Source organism: Paroedura picta, chromosome 11, assembly GCF_049243985.1.
Source record: "Paroedura picta isolate Pp20150507F chromosome 11, Ppicta_v3.0, whole genome shotgun sequence".
NCBI classification, from domain to species: domain Eukaryota; kingdom Metazoa; phylum Chordata; class Lepidosauria; order Squamata; family Gekkonidae; genus Paroedura; species Paroedura picta.
Genome location: NC_135379.1, coordinates 280,326 through 301,965, shown reverse-complemented (window position 1 = coordinate 301,965; position 21,640 = coordinate 280,326). Strand labels below are relative to the sequence as shown.

General features: G+C 55.1%; 2 protein-coding genes across 5 annotated transcripts in view; one reads left to right on the top strand and one right to left on the bottom strand.

Annotated features, from left to right (window-relative positions):
- The window catches only part of SLC4A2 (solute carrier family 4 member 2), a 30,936-nt gene extending 23,851 nt beyond the window's left edge, over positions 1 to 7,085 (top strand). For all 3 annotated transcript variants that reach the window (XM_077303508.1, XM_077303509.1, XM_077303511.1), the window contains 14 exons: positions 159 to 342; positions 654 to 768; positions 920 to 1,104; positions 1,197 to 1,422; positions 1,819 to 2,034; positions 3,086 to 3,234; positions 3,778 to 3,972; positions 4,133 to 4,357; positions 4,892 to 4,981; positions 5,243 to 5,409; positions 5,648 to 5,901; positions 6,134 to 6,303; positions 6,437 to 6,610; positions 6,730 to 7,085. In XM_077303508.1, coding sequence (XP_077159623.1) covers positions 159 to 342; positions 654 to 768; positions 920 to 1,104; positions 1,197 to 1,422; positions 1,819 to 2,034; positions 3,086 to 3,234; positions 3,778 to 3,972; positions 4,133 to 4,357; positions 4,892 to 4,981; positions 5,243 to 5,409; positions 5,648 to 5,901; positions 6,134 to 6,303; positions 6,437 to 6,610; positions 6,730 to 6,810 — 2,431 coding nt within the window. In that variant the 3' untranslated portion in view covers positions 6,811 to 7,085. The remainder of the gene's footprint in view (positions 1 to 158; positions 343 to 653; positions 769 to 919; positions 1,105 to 1,196; positions 1,423 to 1,818; positions 2,035 to 3,085; positions 3,235 to 3,777; positions 3,973 to 4,132; positions 4,358 to 4,891; positions 4,982 to 5,242; positions 5,410 to 5,647; positions 5,902 to 6,133; positions 6,304 to 6,436; positions 6,611 to 6,729) is intronic.
- A 2,760-nt stretch (positions 7,086 to 9,845) lies between these two features.
- On the bottom strand, positions 9,846 to 14,536 carry TMUB1 (transmembrane and ubiquitin like domain containing 1). 2 transcript variants are annotated; one of them, XM_077303531.1, is made up of 3 exons: positions 14,310 to 14,536; positions 13,550 to 14,034; positions 9,846 to 10,505 (listed from the first exon to the last, which is right to left on the bottom strand). In XM_077303531.1, the coding sequence occupies exons 2-3, from the start codon at positions 13,996 to 13,998 to the stop codon at positions 10,142 to 10,144; spliced, it is 813 nt and encodes a 270-aa protein (XP_077159646.1). In that variant the 5' UTR covers positions 13,999 to 14,034; positions 14,310 to 14,536; the 3' UTR covers positions 9,846 to 10,141. The 2 variants fall into 2 exon arrangements, with proteins under 2 accessions (XP_077159646.1, XP_077159647.1); XM_077303532.1 differs by having other exon boundaries at positions 9,848 to 10,505; positions 14,145 to 14,475.
- Positions 14,537 to 21,640: the final 7,104 nt, after the last annotated feature.

Here is a 21,640-nt window from a genome sequence, read left to right as displayed (position 1 = left end):
GTCCCCCTCCCCCCCGGGCCTTAGCTTTTTAAACCTCCTCTCCACATTTCCTGGCTATTTCAAAAAAACTGTTCTTTCCTTGGTGATTGAAAAGACTGTTCCCTTGGCTCCCTCTCCCACTGCTTGGGGAGCCACCAGACTCTGAGCTTTTCTTGCAGCCACCCCTCAGATGAGAAGGAGTTCTCCTTCCCCCGCAATATCTCGGCCGGCTCCCTGGGCTCCTTGCTGGGCCACCACCACAGCGCCAACCACGTGGGGGAGGGTCCAGAGTCAGCAGTCACAGACCCCCTCATTGGAGGCCACTGTGGGGAACACGAGGCCCGGGTGGACATCGACAGAGAGGTGAGACCCCTCCCACTCCCAGACTGGGCTGTTGCTCTGCTATTTTCCGGGCCAGAGCTTCCAGGGCTGGAGGAAGGGGGGGAGGCCCCAGGAGAGGTCTGCACAAACCCCTGCTGGCTGGGTGGGTGGGTGGGTGGGTGGGTGGGACAAGGAGCAGAGCTCATGCAGAGTTCATGACCCCAAGCAACAGAACTCAGGCAGCAAAGGAGCTCACTCCCCCTGGAGGAGTCTGCCTGGTGGTGGTGGTGGTGGTGGGCGGTGACCCCCTCCCAGGTGCTTTCAGAGCCTCAGACCTGCCTCCTTCTGTGCAGAGGGAGGTCGTGTCCCCCACACTCCCAGGCAGCATCACCCGGTCCAAATCAAAGCACGAGCTGAAGCTTTTGGAGAAGATCCCTGATAACGCAGAGGCCACGGTGGTCCTTGTGGGTGAGGAGCTCAGGGTCTGGCTGCTGGGGCGGAGGGAAGATGCCCTCCCGGCTGGGGAGTGTGGCACAGGCACCCCGGAGAGGCTTGGGGGAGTCCTTGGTGCCAGCACCCTCTCTCTCTGCCTCACATGGGGGCCTCCTGCTCCTGGCAGGCTGTGTGGAGTTCCTGGACCAGCCGACCATGGCCTTTGTGCGGCTGCAGGAGGCTGTGCAGCTGGATGCTGTCCTGGAGGTGCCTGTGCCCGTGCGGTTCCTCTTTGTGCTGCTCGGCCCAAGTAGCGCCAACATGGACTACCATGAGATTGGCCGCTCCATCTCCACCCTCATGTCTGACAAGGTAGGCCCTGCAAGCTGGCCCTCTCCCCCCTCCCCCCTCCCCCCCCATGCGGCCCACATGCCCCCTCTCCAGCCTGCCCCATGTGCCCACAGCAATTCCACGAGGCGGCTTACCTGGCCGATGACCGGCACGACCTCCTCAATGCCATCAACGAGTTCCTGGACTGCAGTGTGGTGCTGCCTCCCTCCGAGGTGCAGGGCGAGGAGCTCCTCCGGAGCGTGGCCCACTTTCAGCGCGAGATGTTGCGGAGGAGGGAAGAACAGGAGCGGCGTTTGCTGCTTGGGGTGGCTCTGGAACCAAAATCACTGGAAGAGAAAGGTGGACTGGGGAGGGGAGGGGGGGAGACCCCTCGTCTGGCCTTGGCTGGGACAAGGGGTGGGTGGGTGGCTAGCAGGCCTGCCCCTCCCTCCTGCCTACCCACAAGGCTACCTGTGTGGCCAAAGAGCATGGCACGGTGGCCTCTGACGGGCTCAAAGGAAGGATGAGGCAGGGAACGCTCCCTCTCAGGATGAGGCTGTGGAGGGGGAGGGAAGGAGTAAGAACCCCTCACCCTTCTTGTGGGGAAGATGGGAGAACTTCCCCCCCCTCCTTCTAGGTCCTGCATGTGGGAGGGAGGGGCCTGAACACACATGGTGAGGGTTGGGGCCTCGCCCTTGCCCTTCTGCCCCAGGAATGAGCTTCTGGGGTCCCACTGACTGTGGGGTACCTGCTTAGCGCTGCTGAAGCTGAAGGTGGCGGAGGCGGAGGAGGACGACGACCCTCTCCGGCGCACAGGACGGCCCTTTGGCGGCCTCATCCGGGACGTCCGACGCCGCTACCCCAAGTACCTGAGCGACTTCCGAGATGCCCTGGACCCACAGTGCCTGGCTGCCGTGATCTTTATCTACTTTGCTGCACTTTCACCAGCCATCACCTTTGGGGGGCTGCTGGGTAAGTGTGTGCATGGGGGGGACCCTCCAGGACTTGGCTGTTTGAGCAGCTTCTTCAAAAAAATCTTGTCCAAAGCAGTAGAGACAAATCAGAGAAACCTAATAAAATCAAAACCGAACAGAATGTGAGGGAAAGATTTTGGCTCACCCCCCCCCCCCCGGAGTCTACCCACTGCCCTTCAGAGCTTTCCCTGGATGGGGCACAGCTGGCTATGGGGAGGGACAGGGGGAGGGGGGGAATCTAGGCAGGAACCAGAAAACTACACTCTATACACAAGAGGTGAGGCTTAAAACCACACCACCCAGAACAGGATGGTGGCTGAGGAATAAACCCAAGTTCCTCGAGGCCGATGCGCCTTGCGCAGAGGGCAAGAATGGGAGCTGAGCCAATTTTTTCTCAGCAGGTCTAAAGCTTTCCTTTCCACAGTGCTCTTAGGAGAAGACCTCTGCTGGAGCAGACAAATGGCCCATCGAGTCCTCCCCACAGCGACCCTGGGGCCCTGGAGGGCCAGTCAGATCGGCCCCAGAGCCCCCCTCACCCTCCGCACTGCCTGCCATTCCTGGCACCAGACGTTCGCTGCTTGTGTGGATGGAGGGTCTCTTCATTCACTCTCTGCCTTTCTCCTTGAGACACAAGGTGGATTGCAAAATTTGGAAAAAGGTGCAAAAGGCAGCAGTTCAGTGCCTCAATTATAGAATGCAGAGAAACTGCTTAATTAAAGAACAAAGTACACACATACTGCAGTACACCCAAATACCTGGGTTTCTAGAGAGCAATGAAATGATAGATCCAATGAACTGAGCTGTGGGAAGGAGGAAGAAAAACCACTCTGGATGGCAAGCCACAGAACCGGTGGGCTCCAGGTCTGGGCTGCACAAAGGCAGCTTCCCTGGCTCAGGATAGCCTGAGCTTCTCCTCCTCAACACTGGCCAACAGGCAAGTGATGCCCCTCAGCAAGCCCTGAGGAGGGGGCACCTCTTGAGTTCTGTGATGCTTCTGTCTCCCCCCCCCCGTCACCCCTCATTCTCTGGTGCCCCCTACCCCCCTGCAGGCGAGAAGACCCAGGGGCTGATCGGGGTCTCAGAGCTCATCGTCTCCACCTCTGTGCAGGGGATCGTCTTCTGCTTGCTGGGGGCTCAGCCCCTCCTCATCATTGGCTTCTCGGGGCCCCTCCTTGTCTTTGAGGAGGCCTTTTTCACAGTGAGTTGGAAGGAGGGGGGCTGAAACTTCCCCTTGGGCTGCTGGAGAGGGGCATTGGGGTGCCTCCACCTCATGGCTCAAGGTCATGGGGACACAAGTGTGGGGAAAACCCAGCACTCTGCAGGCCTGGTGTCCCAGGTTCAGTCAAGACTCCCTCCCAGGAGCAGGGCTCAGCAAGGCTCTTTGCTGGAATCTGTGGGCTAAGAGCTGCAAGATGGAGGGTGGAAGTGGCCACAGCTCAGCTGTCAAACATCTGCTTTGCAGACTGAAGGTCTCTGGGGCATCTCCGATGGATGCCAGAAAAGCCCTTTCTCTGTCGGGAACCCTGCAGGGCCTTTGCTAGCGACAACAGAGTTACTTGACTGACATCTCAAGAATGCAGCCTGGAGATTGGGGCACTTTGTCTCTCACCAAGGCAGAGAGTGGGAGAGGGAGGGACGGGGGCTCTGATTCTTGAGCAGCCCCGCCCTGACGGGGAGCAGAGAAAGAAGGCAGCCTGGCCCTGGGAGACCCATGGCTGTCTGCCCCCCCCCCCCCGCCCAGTTCTGCAGATCACACGAGCTGGACTACCTGGTGGGCCGTGTCTGGATCGGCTTCTGGCTGATCGTCATTGTGCTGGTCATGGTGGCCTCCGAGGGTAGCTTCCTGGTGCGCTTCGTCTCCCGCTTCACCCAGGAGATCTTTGCCTTCCTTATCTCCCTCATCTTCATCTACGAGACCTTCTTCAAGTTGATCAAGGTGACAGGCTGCGTGTGGGCAAGAAAGAGGGCCCTCGGGGAGCGTTGTGCTCTGAGCATCCTCAGGCAACTGAAAACCCAGTGGCCACCAGAGCTCCCTGGGTGGTGGTCGTGGGGAACAGGATTTCCCTTGAGCGACTGCTGGGTCTTTGTTTGGGCAGATATTCCAGGAACACCCTCTCCATGGCTGCACCAAGGCCAACAGCACTGAGGCCCGCCAGGAGGACAGCCCTGTGGTAGTGGGGAACCGGACAGCCAGTCGTGCGGCTTTCAAAGTGACGGGGCAGCCCAACACCGCCCTGCTCTCACTGGTCCTCATGGCCGGCACCTTCTTCATCGCTTTCTTCCTCCGCAAGTTCAAGAACAGCCGCTTCTTCCCAGGACGGGTGTGTGACCCAGAGCTGTGGGGAGCTGACCCAAGAGCAGGGGTGACCGTTTCCAGAAAATGGGTGGGCCTGACCAGCCAGGAGGGCCCCGATTCTTTGTGTAGGTCTTTTAAAAGTTTCTTTGGCAGCTGCTGCAGCACTGGCATTGTCACTCCGTGACTGGAAGTGAGCTGTGGTTATACCCCAAAATGCTTTGATCAGTATTTTCATTTAGAAAGGCATCCCCCTGAACACAACTTCTGCCTGAAATGTTGAGAGGGGGGCCCCCCTCTCGGGCATTGGGTTGTGACCAGCCTCCTGTGGCCGCCATTTTGTGGTTGTACCAAAGAGGCCTGCAGGCCCAAAGCAGTAGGGGGCCCGGCCCCAGAGGCTGGCTGCTATGGGAAGGCTCTGGTGCCGTTTGGCCAGGGCTGATCTCCACCCGCTCAGAGCAGGGTTTCATGCATGCCCTCAACTTGTTGGGCTGGGCAGGCAGGAGTTGGGGCAGGGAGGGGGGGCAGCAGGATTCTGAGGCTGAGTGTGCGTCTCTGGCAGGTTCGCCGGGTGATTGGTGACTTTGGGGTCCCGATTGCCATCCTCCTCATGGTGTTGGTGGACTACAGCATCCAGGACACATACACACAGGTGCGTGGAAGGGGGGGTCCCCATGTGGACTTCTTCCTATGGCTCATGGAATGGGAGGGGACCTAAAGGCTCTCCCCAAACGCCATGGAGGGAGGACTAACTGACCCGCTGCTCTTGCTCCCAGCTGCCCAGAGAGGAGCTGCCTTTTCAAAGGGGGAGGGGGGCTGCCTGCAAAGTAAAGAGCTCAGGGAGAACACAGACAGCAGCCACTACCTAAGCAGTGCTGCCCCACAGCTGCTGCCCCTCTTGTCCCTCCTGCAGAAGCTTTCAGTGCCCCATGGCTTCTCCGTCACAGACCCGGAGCAGCGGAGCTGGGTGATCAACCCCCTTGGAGGGGAGCAAGCCTTCCCCGTCTGGATGATGGTCGCCAGCGCCCTCCCTGCAGTGCTGGTCTTCATCCTCATCTTCATGGAGACACAGATCACCACGTGAGTAACGCCAGCAACAGGCTGGCATTGCTGGGTGGGTGGGTGGGTGTGTGCATGCGTCATGTACGCGCAGTCTACCTGCCCCAGCAGGTGGGGCCGTTTGCCCCAGGCCAGCTCTGCTGCACCGCCTGCAACAAAGCTTATGTACGAGTTGCCCTGGGGAGTGGGGGGAGGGCCCTTGGGCATGGCTCTCCCAGCACTAAGATCCCATCGCCCCCCCCCCCCCCCCCCGCAACAGGTTGATCATCAGCAAGAAGGAGCGCAAGCTGCAGAAGGGCTCTGGCTTCCACCTGGATCTCCTGCTGATTGTGGCCATGGGAGGCTTCTGCGCCCTCTTTGGGCTGCCCTGGCTGGCCGCAGCCACAGTGCGCTCCGTCACTCACGCCAATGCCCTCACCGTCATGAGCAGGGCTGTGGCCCCTGGGGACAAGCCCAAAATCCAGGAGGTGAAAGAGCAGCGTGTCACAGGCCTGCTTGTGGCTGTCCTTGTGGGTGAGTCTGCAGGCAGCCTCTGCCTCTGGCACCCCTGAACTCTTTCCTCCCTGCCCCCTTGCAAAGAGATGTGGGGCCCTGTCCAGCACTGTTGCTCCACAGCCAGCTTGGCCTTCTGCCTGCAGGCGCACCTCTTCCTCCCCCCCCCCCCCCACCAGAGGAAAGGAGCCTTGGGAAACAGCCTGGGGTCCAGCTCTGAGTGTGCGCTGAACAGATTCTGCCTTTGCCGTAGGTTTGTCCATTGTGATTGGGGACCTGCTGCGCAAGATCCCGCTGGCCGTGCTCTTTGGGATCTTCCTCTACATGGGCGTCACCTCCCTGAATGGCATCCAGTTCTACGAGCGCCTCCACCTGCTCCTGATGCCCCCCAAGCACCACCCTGATGTACCCTACGTCAAGAAGGTCAGAACAGGGGGTTGGGGGTCATAGCTGGCTCCTCCTCACTCAAGGGGCCTAGAGGGACCTGCTCTGGACAATGAGGTGCCTCGCAGAGGTCTCAGGGGTTGACCCACAGCTGCCTCCTCTGCCCATGCAGGTGCGAACGCTGCGGATGCACCTCTTCACAAGCTTGCAGCTAGCGTGCCTGGCCGTGCTGTGGGCCGTCATGTCCACAGTGGCCTCCCTGGCTTTCCCCTTCATCCTCATCCTCACAGTGCCCCTCCGCATGTGCCTGCTCAGCCGCATCTTCACAGACCGAGAGATGAAATGTGTAAGTGTGTGTGTGTGTGGGGGGGGAAGAGCACCCAGCTCAATTGGCAAGGGGCAGCAGCAGGGATGGCAAAGTAGAGCCCCCCACCTAACCTCCCCCTCTACCTCTCTCTGGACCAGCTGGATGCTGATGAGGCGGAGCCCATCCTGGACGAGAGAGAAGGTGTGGACGAATACAATGAGATGCCCATGCCTGTGTGAGGAAGGGGCTGGGGAGGCTTCAAAAAGAGTCATGCCCCACCTTGCCCAACGCAGAGAAGAACTGGACCAGGGAGCACCTATGTGCCTTCACCCTGTCAGCCAGGGGGAAACAGGCCCTCCTGGCCAAAGCAGCACCCACGGGACATGGGAGGCGGTCTGGTAGAATGGGGGGGGGGTCACCTTCACCTGCCAGGACAAATCTGTGGCTCCCTGCATACCATGATTTTATTTAAGAGATTAATAATTTAAGATTTCAATAAACAGCTTTATTATAATCTGGTGGGGCTTTTACTTCAGCATTGCCTTGAGCTGGCCAAGAGCCGAAGGGCTTTGCCTGCTCTTAGACTCCCCCAGCCACAAATCAGATTGGTGCTAATGAAACAACACAGAAAGCTGGTGGGAATTTCTCCCTCTCCCATTTAATTGAACAATAAAATCAGAGTCCAGTAGCACCTCTGAGACCAACAAAGATTTATTCAAGGCATGAGCTTTATCAGACTGTGATCTGACATGACAGGGAATGACAGGGACTGTGATCTTCTTAATCACAGTTGAGTGCTTGCACTCGAAAGCTCACGCCTTGAATAAATCTTTGTTGGTCTTAAAGATGTTACTGGACTCTGATTTTATTGTGCTACTTCAGACCAACGTGGTTACTCATTTGAATCTACCATTTAATTGAAAACATCCTTCCTTCCCATCTTCCACTGACCTGCTCCAGCCCCACAAGGCAATCCTCCTTTAAGTGCTTTACCCCTGCCACCTGGGAGCCTTCTGTTGGCCAGCTGCCTCTCCAGCTGATGCACCACCTGCACCCACTGAGGGGCCCAGAGCACGGGTCCTTCTGCAGCAATAGCTGCTGTCCTCTCCCCAAGCTCCCACTTGCACCTGCAATTGTCTTAGTCTTCGGCATAGGAAATGCTTAGCCCTGTTCACACTGCTCACTTGCTCCAGGTCCCTGTAGGGAAGCTGCAGGGCAGGACAGGGCAATTTCCTTTCCCCAAAAACCATTCTTACGTGAGTTGCACTGCTAAAGGTTGGAGTCAGGTCCAAAAGAATGAAAGACAACTGAGACGGGCTCACATGATTGCCCACCAAGAACTCCCAACGGCACAATAGGGCGGGGGCAGAAGAAACCTCCATGAGGGAGGGAGGGAAGGTCCCCCTTGCCCGGACCAGATGGTAGCCCAACAAGCAAAGGTGCCAATCATGTATCGCTTGAGAGCCCACCAGCAAAGCTGAACTCTAGCAATAATTCCATTTGTCACTGATGGGGGTGGACACAGAGCAGGGCAGCAATGATTTAACACGGGGAGAGAGAGAAATGGAAGTGCAGATGACAAACTCCCAGGAATCCTCTGCTAAAGGTCCAAAGTCCCAGCCAATACCTGTGGCCTTTGTAGGCCTTCCGCACTCTGCCTGACACTGCATCTGGGGAGGCCACCAGGGCTGCCAGAACGAGCTGTCTCTCCTTTGGCAGTTGCTATGCAGCTTCACACACACCCCTTCCTGAACTTGGTGGTGACCTTGTCAAGAAAGCCTGGGGAAAATACCTTGTGAAGGACAGTCAAGGGGAAGAGACAGAGGATGTTGACTGTGGCCAAGGGAAAATCAGCCACCTTCTACATAAGCGCCGACTCCAGCGGAGAGAAGAGGTCAGAGTGATAATTTGTGTGGCTTCAGGGGGAAACTTGTGTCTGAATCGTCTGCAGCAGAGAACCAAAAGGGAGGCCAGGCTCAAGAAAAAGCAGACCCCCCCATCCGGGCTCATTTTTATTGTCCACGCCTTTTGTACCCTCACCACCTGCATTGCTGCGCTACAATGAAAAAGGCAGGCAATAAATACGAGTTGGCTCTTAGATGCTGCTTTTCTGTCCCCAAAGGAGTCTCAAAGCGGCTTCCAATCGCCTTCGCTTTCCTCTCCCCACAAACAGACACCCTGTAAGGGCTGAGAGAGCCCTGAGATTACTGAAGAAGAAGAAAAGTTGGTTCTTATGTGCCGCTTTCTCTACCAGGAGTCTCAAAGTGGCTTCCAATGGCCTTCCCTTTCCTCTCCTCACAACAGACACCCTGTGAGGTCGGTGAGGCTGAGAGAGCCCTGAGATTACTGAAGAAGAAGAAAAGTTGGTTCTTATGTGCCGCTTTTCTCTACCCGAAGGAGTCTCAAAGCAGCTTCCAATTGTGGCTTCCCTTTCCTCTCCCCACAACAGACACCCTGTGGGGTGGGTGAGGCTGAGAGAGCCCTGAGATTACTGAAGGTGAGTTGGTTCTTATGTGCCGCTTTTCTCTACCCGAAGGAGTCTCAAAACGGCTTCCAATTGTGGCTTCCCTTTCCTCTCCCCACAACAGACACCCTGTGGGGTGGGTGAGGCTGAGAGAGCCCTGAGATTACTGAAGGTGAGTTGGTTCTTATGTGCCGCTTTTCTCTACCCGAAGGAGTCTCAAAACGGCTTCCAATTGTGGCTTCCCTTTCCTCTCCCCACAACAGACACCCTGTGGGGTGGGTGAGGCTGAGAGAGCCCTGAGATTACTGAAGCAGAAGGAGGGTTGCTTCTTAGCTGCCGCTTGCCTTTAAATGGCAGCCCTTGAAATGAATTGACCAAGGAGGTCGACATGAAATGAGCAAAGACCTGTGCCGCGGCTCGGGGTCTTCCCGCGTTACTTCTCGCCTCCTGGAGGAAGGGGCTGCCTTGGAGGGGGGGCCTCCGCGGGCCCTGCCCCTGCCCCCCCCCCGCTTCCCCGCCGGAGGGCCAGGCCTGCGTCCGGGAGCCCGCTCCGGCTCGGAGGGGCGGGGCGGAGGGTCAGCCGCGGCCTCCGCCGGGCCAGGCTCCGCTTCAGCGCCGCCATCTTGCTTCCCGGCAGGCCTCGCGCCACTTCCGGGGCGCCACTTCCGGCCCTGAAGGGGAGGAGCCCCCCTCCCGCCACAAACCCACACAAGCCACTTGCTTCTCCTTCACAGCTGCCTTCTTTTAATTTTAAAATGGACAATTGTCAGCTCAAGGGCGCTCACCCCCCACCCCCCACCCCATGCACAAGGCCAATCCTGGCTGCCCTGCCCTGCCCTGCCCTGCCCACAAGCACAGCCCTTGGGGGCAGGCCCCCACCTGAGGCCGGCACGCCCAGCCAACTCACATTCCCCAGGTCACTGAGCCAGGTGCAGCCACCCCCCCCCACCCCCAGCACAAAGGTGGAATCCAAGCGGCTGCACAGATTCCAGAGTCCTACGACGGCAGCGCTGCTCTCTTCTTTGTGGCAAAAATACCCTCTTCCTGCAAGCTGGCACACATTCCCCTAGGGGGTGGAGCTGGAGCATTCTGCCTCCCCCCCAGCACTATCTTCGGTACACAGCAAAGGCCACGAAGCTGAAGACCAGGGTGAGCCCCGCCAGGCAGGTGGTGGCTGTTGCGGTGAACACATGACGGTACTGCATCTGGAAGTACCAGAGCGTGCCCAGCATCAGCAGAAAGAGTGGCACCATCATGCTGCCTACATTAAGGGCAGTGTGCGCAGGATCCACATGCGTAGCATTGACATGAGCGTTGTTGGACAGAGACGGTGATCGGTGCTGCAGGATGTGGCAGTGTAGCACGCTGTTGTGGGTGAGGTGCAGGGCACTCAGGGTCTGCGAATCATCCCGAAGCAATTGTCCCTGGTAGATCAGGCGCACCAGCTGCTCCTGGCCTGGGAAATGGGTCCTGGACAAGTGGGAGAAGGAAGTATCCAATGAAGCCAACAGGCAAAAGATTCAAGGATGACAAAAGGAAGTGCTTCCTTCCCCAAGGACAAACAGAAGAACCAGGTTCATTATCAGAGTTGTTTCTTATGACCATGAGCAAGAGAAGTTTTACGAGGGGATGAATGGTGCAAAGAAGGCTGGTCAGATTACTAGTCCAAAAATAAGAAAAAACTGCTCTTGGTTATGTGGATGAAAAGGAGCCTACATTTTCAGAGGCAGCCTGAAGGGAAACCTTGGCCTTTCTGCCCTGCCTCCTGGCCCTCTTAAGGCAAATGATTTGGCCCCTGTGAGAGTAGATGGGTTTGCATGCAGAAGGGCTTTTCAGAGGGTCTTATGGGGCAACTGTATCACACAAGTCCTCTGCTGGGGCCTAAAGCAGAGTTCCACCACTAGAACTCATCAGACACGCTAAGCAGCTTATTCCCAAGAAAGGCATATGAGCTGACCCCATGGCATTTAGAGGGTCAGGCTGTAGTGAAATCTGTTACCAGAATCAACCTTTCAAAGTACTGTAAATGACTGTTTTGGTTTGCTGTATTTATTAGCAAGTATTTAGAATATTTTTATTCCCCTTTCTCCAGAAAGTAAGAGACCTACACAGTGATCCACCGGGAGTGCACAAATGGCTTCTTGCCACATTCCTGACAGCCATTCTTTTGATGCCAGGATGCCAGGGCACTTAGCACCAGTACGGTTGGACAACAATACCTGACTCCAGCACAGAAACACCAGAGACTTGTTCTCGAGTCTCTAAGCAACTTGCCCAAGAGTATTCCAAGAGAGCTTGGCCAGACTCCCTTTCATTGCAGGGGGGCGGGGAGCAGCGGAAGCTCCACACTCCTTGTCCAGGCTCTGTACAGCTGGCCATCCCATAAAAGAGGTTTCTATACTCCTTTTTTCTTTACCTGAAGAAGTCTTAAAGGGGCTTACATTCACCTCCCCTTCCTCTCCCCATAACAGGCACTTTGTGAGGTAGGTGGGGAGAAAGAGGTCTGAGAGAACAACTGGTCCAAGGAAATCCAGCAGGCTTCATGTGGAGGAGTGGGGAATTGTTCCAGATTCTCCAGGTGAGAGACTGCTGCTCTTAGACCGTTTATGCACTGGGCACTTTACTTACCCAGCTGTCGTGCAGGAACACAAATAGGGGGCAGACTAGGTGCGCTGGGCCAAAGGCTTCCCTGTGTGGGTGCAGGAAGAGGTGGGGCCACCTGCCATTACTAAAACTCCAGCCTGCAACCCAGCATGAAGCCTCCAGTGCATAAACGGTCTTTACCATGATACCATGTTTGTTCTCCACTCTCTACCATATGGCTCTGCCCCCTTACCAACCTTGGCCCTGGGGCTTTGCTACATCCTCCTCTTTCTGAGCTGGTCACACCACAGCTTTCCTTCTTCTGCCTGCCCTCTGCTTCACTTCACAGACCATGTTTGCCTTACGGCCCTGTTAGGGTTCAGACCCCACTATCGTCTAAACTGGTAACTCGGGGTACACAGATTCCCAGGTAAAGCAGTAAATGGCAGTAGGAGTCAATTGATCTATGGACTCTACTTCTGGCAACAACAACAAAGGTTCCTGATTTTACAAGTACGCCAAATGGGTTTGAAGCAGTGGAATGACCTGGAAGTGGATTAGGGTGGACAGCTCAACTAAAATGGCAATTATGTGTATAGCAGCAATTTACAAAGGCCAGTACTATAATTATTATGAAAGGGGACTGAAAAAAAAATGTAATTCTTTTCAATATATACTGGAATGCTGCAGGTTATTTGGATCACCAAATTTCAAAAAAAATATCAGAGGTTCTGGCAAAGCACACAGTGGACTAAAAGAGAACATGCAACAACAACATCAAGACAAACATGCATTTCTTCAAGTATATCAGAAGGAAACTGTGCAGAAGGCAGCTGGATCTCTGGATGATAAAGGAAAAAAAGATAGATTCAACCGGGTAGCCATGTTGGTCTGAAGTAGCATAACAGAACTTGAGTCCAATGGTAACTTTAGGACCAACAAAGATTTATTCAAGACATGAGTTTTCGCACAGTGTAGTGGCTAGGAGTGCAGACTTCTAATCTGGCAAGCTGGATAGATTCTGCACTCCCCCACATGCAGCGAGATGGGTGACCCTGGGCTTGCCATGGCTCTGATAAGGCTGTTCTGACCAAGCTGTGATATCAGGGCTCTCTCAGCCTCCCCTCCCTCATAGGATGTCTGTTGTGGGGAGAGGAAAGGGAAGGCAAATGTAAGCCACCATGAGACTCCTTCAGGTAGAGAAAAGCAGCATATAAGAACCAACTCTTGTTCTTCTTCTACACTTAAGGCTTGGAAGAGACCAAATAAATTATTCGCATTTGTTTCTGCTGTGGTAAATCTGGGGCATGGATCCACACTGGGCTACTGTTTTGGTGGAGGATGTCTGAAAAATTGGTCAAATAGAGGGGATGAGATTAAATTCTAGGACTACTGAGCAACTCTGGGTCCAGATGGCATTCACTGAAGAGTTCTTAATGAACTCACATAAGGAATTGCTGATTATTAACCAGTTCATGTATGTTACTAAATCTGCCTATGTACAAGATGACTGGGAAAAAGCAAATATCACACATTTTTTATAAGGGTCCAGAGGAGAACCTGGAAGATACTGGCTGATTAGTGTAAGATTTGATCCAGGCAATAAGCAGAAACTGATATTAACAATAGAATTCTTAGGCACTGCCACACTCCATGGTATCCTGAGTCAGAGTGTGCAGATGGGAGATGGGGGACAGCCAAAGACTGGCGATATTCACTTCCTTGGGTGTGATAGTCTCCTTGGGAGCAAGGGCCTATTCAAGTGTGGGCCAAGACAACTAGAGGGTGGGTGTGGCAGGGAGGAGGAGCTGCGGGAGAGCGGAGGAAGGGGGGGGGAGGGTGCCCAGTAGCCGATTCCGGCCCATGCAGCCAACCATCAACAGAGCAAGGAGTCCCACAGCCAGCCAGGGAGGCCTAATGAAATACCTCACCTCTTAAAGCCTCCCACTGTGTCCTCCGGGTGCACCCGGGCCAGGCGCTCTGTGTCGTTCAAGAACTTCAGTCGTAATATGATGGTGTCATCTGCTGGGAAGTTCTGGGCACCGGTGCCTCCTCTGGGGGACGCTGGTTGCTCTGGGAAACCAAGGCTTGTTCTGTGTCTCACATCCCCCGAAGGGTGGCCAGGCCCCTCTTGCGTAGCCCCCTGTGCTGGCTCGCCCTCCTTGACTGAGTGTGCCCCGGCCGCCTGCCCACTTGGCCTGTCCTCCTGCAGGCCCTCTCCTCCTGCCTGCCCTGGGGCCAGAGGAGGGGTGACTGCAAGGGCGGGGTCCCCTCGCTCCACCGTGTGTGTCGAGAACCAGGCCAGCACCAACACTAGCAGCACCACCAGCAGGCTGAAGAGGACCGTCACTTCGTCCCCCACGCCCTCGATCAGAGTCATGGCTGGCCAGTAGGCAGGCAGGCAGGCGTCACTGGCCTGGGAAGGACAGAGAAAGGGCAGTGAGTCCAAAACAGATGCACACTCCCCAACTAGCCGGGGCACCCAAAGAGAATGGCAGAGGAGAGGACCCCCCCCCCCGGCATCACCTGTTACATTTCCATCAGTGCCCAGCCCACTGGAGGGGGCAAGGGGACGCAGACCCCTCTTCTGCTAGATGCACCAGCTTCTTCCCGGGCCGAAGGAGGCCCCGGGCTCAAGTCCCCCGTACTCCCGGGGGGCGGCTCGCCACGCCAAGGCTCGGCCGGGCCTACCTCGCAGGGCTGTTGTAAGGCACGGGGACGGCCCCGGGCGGGCGCAGCGGCCCGAGCCTGGCCCACCGGGGGGCGGGCGGGCGAAGCGGAGAGGTGTCCCGCCACCCCTTGCACACGCGCCAGCTGTCGCGGCTTCCGAGGCGAGCGGGCCGGAGGGGGTCGGCGGGGCTCGGTCTCCCGCCGGGATCTTGTCCTCCTTCCGCTTCCGGCGCGCCACTTCCGACCGCGCGCGAGGCCTTGTGGGCGCTGAAGTCCTGGCGAGGCAGGTCCTTTCTTTTTCTCCCTCCCTCCCTCCCTCTTTCTTTGTCTTCCAGGAGAGCTTGCGTCTTCAGCCATGGAGGGGCAGCTGGCCCAGGTGTGTCTGCAGCTGCTACTGGCTGATTCGTGAGGCCTCCAGAGGAAGAGGGTCTGGCTGAGGAAGTATGGGGAGAAGCCAAGACAGGCCCCTTCCCAGTCTCTCCAGCCCCAGCCCCACCCCCCCCAAGGGCTTGCATTCCTCCTTCGCCCCCTCCCCTGTTGCCACCACAGTGTGTCTTGCTGCAGCAGCGTCTCCCCAGGGCAAAGGTGGGATCCACAGCAGCAACCTCCCTTTCTCCAAATCTGGTAGCGCTTGGGGTGGGGTGGGGATGTCTCGAGCCATTGCCTGCCTGCCCGCCTGGTAGGGTTAAATGGCCTACAGTGAAAAAGCAGAAACTGAGTCCTGGCAGGAGAGCTGGATTTGCCATCGGCTGCCACTGCGTGGCGGGCTAGTGCCTCCTTCTGCCTGGGGGGCACTGTACATGACATAGAACAAACAAGGGAATAGAGTAAGGCAAAAAATAAGAATCTGACACAATTCCCAACTTGCACAAAATGGAACAATAAAAGGAGACCCCCCCCCCCAGAAGAGCAGGGGAAGATGTATAAGGAAGAGAGGAACGGGCAGCAAGAGCAATTGCTGTGGACCTGTAAGGGAGAAGGTCCCAGGGGGAGGGGGAGGGGGAGGGGGAGGGGGCTCAGTAGGACCTCTGGCCGATGAAGCCGTCCCCCCAGCAGCAAGAGGCAGACTCCCTTCAGTGGAATTAAGAGGTCAGTGAAGGCACCCTGAATGGCTGCTAATGAAGCATGAAGAGGAAGAGGCAAGAGCAAGGGGAAGGGCTGGCTGGCCACCCAGGCAAGATGATGACCACAGCTGTCACCAGTGGGCCCTTGGCCCTCCTTCAGGAAGCCACCCAGTGCCTGGTGGGGGCCCCATTGCACATGAGAGAAGCACAAAGGCAACCCCCTCAGCCCTATGGAAAAAAGAGCATGTGGCTTCAGCCAGGGGGGGGGAATGCCAGAGGGCCAAGCGGTGTGGGGTGATTAGCCCCCAGCTGCTCTGGCAGCTGGCTCCAATTAAGCCAGAAGGAGTCATGCAGTGGGGGAGGGGGGCAATAGAGGGTGTTGGGAGGAAAGCCTCCAGGGACACTGATGCCAGGCTGGGAGACCCAGAGGCTTCTCCAAAAACTGGTCACAGAGGGACTGGAAATGGGAACATCACAAAGAGAGCTCCACATTTAGGACAAGACCAAGGATCAGTGATGTAAAATTTTGTGGAATCATGCTTTTGTTATAAATTTGTTATTCAGCGGGGTCTCTGAGACTTCCATTTTTCTGCTTCAAGCCATAAAATCTATTAAGCTGAAAACTTGAAACCAAGCCACAGAAATACAAAATATCAGGAACAGTTTCTGTATTTCGTGGAAATGTCAAGACAAGAGAGCAGTATGTCTTTCTTGGAGGCAAAGGCAGGAAGAGTTTAGGAAGGAATGGCCTGTTTCTGAGAGCTTTCTCTGTCCCTTCATTTCATGTGGCAAGACCTCACCTCCCTGGCTCATCCCATGGCTGCTAGCCCCACTCCTGGAATCTGGGGGCGGCACTTGGTCAAGAGCCTTTGGGAAGCCTATCAAGGTGATGGGACCAATCTTGTCAGTGTCTCTGTTGACCTGTTCAAAGGAGATTTTTAATTATTTTAATGTTATTTATTACTAAATTTGTAAATAACAATGTGAAACCACAATACATGGAAATCATGAATACAACAGTACTTCAACAATAAACACACAATAATTGAGCACAAGAACAATGAGTGTTCTGCAGAGGAGCATAATCTAATCAGTGCAAAGTTATGTGATTCCATCCAGCCCTTGTACTAATGACCAAGGGCTGAGATTTGAAAGCCTTGGTGGTGGTGGGGGGGAGGGCAGGGACCCAACCTGTCTTGACTTTGGCAGGGCTGTTTTGCTGCAATGACCCAGGAGTATTTCGGAGTTTTGCTGGAATAGTGCTTTGGTACCCTGGCACAGGGCAGACTGCCAGTGTCCCCCCATGCCACAGCCAAACAGGTGTGCCTACCAGGCCATCATGCCCAGCATGTTGGCAGGGCAGGAGGTGTTCCCAGGTCCTGGTGGTGGTTAGTTCCCAAAGATGTCCCAACATCACAGCCTTTACCATCAACTTCCATATGCTGTTCCAATGAACTGTGGGCCTGCAAAGAGAGGCCAGCAAATGAATATGGCTTCTGCCCAGGGGAGTCCTGCCTCTCCTGCCTTTTTGAGTTCTTTGAGAAAGTGAACAAGCAGGTAAGCAGCAGTGACCTGAGATACTGGCCTTCCAAAAGCCTTCTGAATCAACTTAGTTGTTGTAGTTAGGTGCGAAGTCATGTCCGACCCATCACGGCCCCATGGACAATGATTCTCCAGGCCTTCCTGTCCTCTACTTCCTCAAAGTCCATTTAAATTGCCCCAGCTGCTTCAGTGACTCCATCCAGCCACCTCATTCTCTGTTGTCTCCTTCTTCTTTTGCCCTGGATCGCTCCCAGCATTAGGCTCTTCTCCAGGGAGTCCTTCCTTCTCATGAGGTGGCCAAAGTATTTGAGTTTCATCTTCAGGATCTGGCCTTCTAAGGAGCAGTCAGGGCTGATCTCCTCTAGGACTGACTGGTTTGTTCACCTTGCAGTCCAAGGGACTCGCCAGAGTCTTCTCCAGCACCAGAGTTCAAAAGCCTCCATTCTTTATATTCTAGTAGATAGCTATACTTGACTGACTTCCTTTGAAGAAGATAAGTGTCTGGACTACATGGACCTTCACTGTTCTGCTCTAGCAGGGCTTGTCTGAGGTTCTTAATGATTCCTAGAGTTGGAAGGGGCCATAGAGGTCACGTAATCTAACCCCCTGCTCAAAGCAGGATCATCTTAAATAATCCAGGAGAAGGCTCTGCCCAGCCGCTGCTTGAAGGCCGCTAATGAGGAGGATCTCCCCACCTCCTTAGGCAGCCCATTCCTACTCTTGACTGTGAATTTTTTTTCCTGGCTGGTACCATTCAAGCCCACAACTGCAGACCCTCTCCTGTGCCTCCGACAGGAACTGCCCCCGGCTCCAGAGGAACTGGTTGTCTCCTGTGTGAGATGGGAGGCTGGACTAGACGGACCCTCCCTGGTCTCATCCTTCTCCTTATGTTGAGCAGCCCATGGAGCTCCCCCTCCCACGGCCTTTGGCCCAAGCGTGCCCCAACCTGCTCTTTTGCTGAAGGCAGGGCCGGATTTACATGAAAAAAGGCCCTAGGCCTCAATTCTTTGACGCTTGGCCTTCCTTTCACAGCCATACATTGCAACTGGGAATACCATAGCCTTGAATAAACGCACTTTTGTTGGCAGGGTGATTTCTCTGCTTTTTAGGATGCTGTCTAGATTTGCCATAGCTTTCCTCCCCAGGAGCAAGCATCTATTTTCTTTGCTGCAGTCCCCATCTGCAGTGATCTTGGAGCCCAGGAAAATAAAATCTGTCACTATCTCAATTTCTTCCCCAACTTAGTGGTCAGGTTCTCTAATGTATAAATGACATGAAGCAAAGAGTGGGAATCAATGGACAATAAAGAAGAGGGCAGCCAAGATACTTAGGGGGCACCTTCCCCTTGACAGAAGAATCTGAGACTCTTCAGATTAGGAAAGAGACAGCCGAGAAGACGATAGAGGTTTTTAAACTCAGTTGGGTAGCCACATCAGTCTGAAGCAGCAGCAAAGAATTTGAGTGATGCCTGCAGCAGAGAGAGTGGAGAACGAGAACTTTTTTCCCCCTCTTCCCAAATACTAGAACTTGAGGGCATCTAGTTAAACTAATGGGCAGCAGGAACAGGGCTGATGGAAGGAAAAGGAGACTCTGATTGGTGTCGTGGTTAAGAGTGGCAGCTTCTTATTTGGAGAGCCGGGTTTGGGCTCTGACAGGGCCCCGATTTCTTCCAGGAGCTCATTCCACCAAGCCAGGGCTGGGGATTCTCAGCTTGTTGGCATTTGATGACTGAAGCATTCTACGGAAAACATATTCAGATCAACGTTCCCCTAGAAATGCCAGGCCCAGACCACAACCCTCACAATGGAAGCCCAGGTCGCAAACGTAGCGCAGCTCGGATTTTACCAAGCCAAACTACTAGTGCCCTATCTTGCCCTGGAACACCTAGCCATAGTGATCCATGCAACGGTCACCTCTAGACTGGACTTCTGTCACTCGCTCTATGCAGACCTGCCCTTAGCCTTGACCCAAAAACCACAATTAGTCCAAAACGCAGTGGCCAGGATCCTCACAGCAACACTGTGGAGATCTCACATCTGGACCATTCTCCATCAACTGCAGTAGTTGCAGTTGAATTCTGGATCAGGCTAAAGGTTCTGCTCAATTCCAGGCCATATGTGGTCAGGGAACAGTGTACCTGAAAGACCGCCTCCCTGTCTATGCCCCTCAGAGCTCTTTGCTCCACCAACAAATGGCTAATGGTCCCTGGCCCTAAAGATGCCTGCCTGGCCTCGACCATGGCCAGAGCATTCTCTGTCCTGGCCCCCACCTGGTGGAACGAGCTTCCGGAGATCAGGGCCCTGATGGAGCTAAAACAGTTCTGCAGGGCCTGCAAGGAGCTCTTCCGCCAGGCATTCAATGGAGGCTAGGCATAACCAACAACGTCTGAAGGGCCCCTGCTACCTCCCTCCTAGAACTCCATCAACACGCTCTGGACTTGTTTGAATAAGAAGAAGAGTTGGTTCTTAAATGCCGCTTTAAGAAGAAGAAGAAGAAGAAGAAGAAGAAGAAGAAGAAGAAGAAGAAGAAGAAGAAGAGTTGGTTCTTATATGCCGCTTTTCCCTACCCGAAGGAGGCTCAAAGCGGATTACAGTCGCCTTCCCATTCCTCTCCCCACAACAGACACCCTGTGAGGTGGGTGAGGCTGAGAGAGCCCTGATATCACTGCTCGGTCAGAACAGTTTTATCAGTGCCGTGGCGAGCCCAAGGTCACCCATCTGGCTGCATGTGGGGGAGTGCAGAATTGAACCTAGCTCACCAGATTAGAAGTCTGTACTCCTAAACACTACACCAAACTGACTCCGTTGCAGTATGCCCTGTTGCACTGTTATAATTATCAGTTAGGAATACTATTGTTACAGTTATTTATATGCTATGGATTGTTTCATGTATTGTTTAGATGTTTTATGTAAATCGCCCTGAGTCTCAGGGGAGGGTGGTATATAAATAAACAAACAAACAGATAAACAAACAAAGCATAAGGCCATAAAGGTTGAGACAAAAACCTTGAACCAGAACTTGAAATCTATTGCAGGCCAGTACAACTGCCGAATAACTAGTCTTATGTGGGCCATCCATGGTGTTTGGCTGAGGAACCGGGCAGCTGCGTTCTGGACCAGCTGAAGGTTGGCCCTCCTGGACAGCTGGCTGGCTGCTGCGGGAGATCGGATGCTGGCCAGAGGGCCCTCTGGTCCAGCTGGGCTGTCTGCTCCTGCTCCGGTGAGCCCCAGGCATGTCACAGCCATAGCAAGGGCCTCTTCCCAGCATTTCTCTGGAGTGGTGCTTCACCTGCTACGCTCCACGTGGCATCCCACGTGAACTCCCAGTTCCACAGGGCCTGCAAAAGGGAGCTCCTCCACCAGGCATTTGCTTGAGGCCGACTGACTCAGAACATCTGCTAGGCCCCCCTCAGACACCCTGCCATGACTGAACAATTTGATCTCCCCAGCACTGTTGTTATTCATGTTGTGTTGTAATTGTTACTGTTAGATTGTGATGTTCTATTGAAAATTATATAATGTTATAGAAGATTGTTATAATGTTCCAGGTAAATTTATGTAGTGTTCCATGTAAACTGCCCAGAGCTGCAAAGAATGGGTGGTATAAAAATCCAAGTAAGTAAAAGCAAAAGCAAAAGCAAAATAAATAAATAAATAATAAAAAAAATCCAGAGCTCTCTCGGTGGGAGGCAGCCCTGCAACCCTGCAGAGCTGTGCATCAGGAAACCCCATGGGAGGGGGGCCTGGGTGGAGAAGGCAGATAGACGGAGGAGGCATTTCTTTCCCGCAGAACTGGGGAGCATCCCATGAGGACTTGAGCGAGGGGCAAGAGTGATCAGAGTGTAGCATGCAGGGCAGGGGGGAAGTGTCTTCTTGAGCAAGACAGCTTTGGAAGAGGATCAGCTCAGGTGAGTCGAGTGATCTTGACTCTATGGAGATACAGAGAGGCAGTCACTCTAGGACGCCTGCTGTCAGCACCCCAGAGCCTGAGACAAGGCTGTGTTCCCTTCCCCTCTAGCCCCACACCCTTGCAAAATAGAATAGGCAGTAGGTTGTGTGGGTCTCCCCTCTGAGCCCAGGTCTTTGTACACTGCCACCCACTGGCTCTCCATGCCTGTCCTGATTCGAAGTGCCCACTTCCCTTCTGGCTTTTACTCGGCTCCTCTTGCTCCTGGACTTCTCGTCCTTGGCTGGAGGGACCTCCTTCCCTTGGTAGCCAGGTGAGGGCTCAGCTGCCGGTCTCCCGGTCTCCCGACCCTGCCCACAGCGGGGAATGGGGGCTTCTTAAGCAGCCTGAGGGTTTGGGGAGGATGGAATGTCTCCCAGCAAGTGGGAGAGGAGGTTCTCTAAAAGTCAGATGTGGGTCAGCCTCTGCTCAGGAGGGCTTGAGGAGGCCAGGCGATGCCCCCAATCAGGCTGAGGAGGGGGGACTTCCTAGAAGGCTCCCGGGCTCCCAATGAGACTGCCTGGGTGCCTTGGCCTCTTTTCCTGTGGTGTGCTGCGACAGAGGTCCTCGGGGTCCGCCTGCCAAGCCAGGGTGGGGGTGGTGAGGGAGGAGGAGAACACGTTCGGCGGGCTGCTGGACGCGGAACGCACGCTCGAAAAAACGAGAGCAAGCCCCCCCCCCCCCGGCTCTCCCTATCGCCGCCGCCCCCGGTGCTGCTCGTGCGCGCCGGGCCGCATTGGGGGCGCGCGCCTGGCAGTGAACCCTGCGGATCGCGGCCGCCTGACAGATAGGCCGGCCGCT

Bases quoted from the DNA above. Each gene is read 5' to 3' on its own strand.
- TMUB1 (XM_077303531.1), bottom strand. From the start codon at position 13,998: ATGACTCTGATCGAGGGCGTGGGGGACGAAGTGACGGTCCTCTTCAGC. The intron at 10,506-13,549 runs GTGAGGTATTTC...CCACTTGTCCAG, and splicing joins ACAGTGGGAGGCTTTAAGAG to GACCCATTTCCCAGGCCAGG.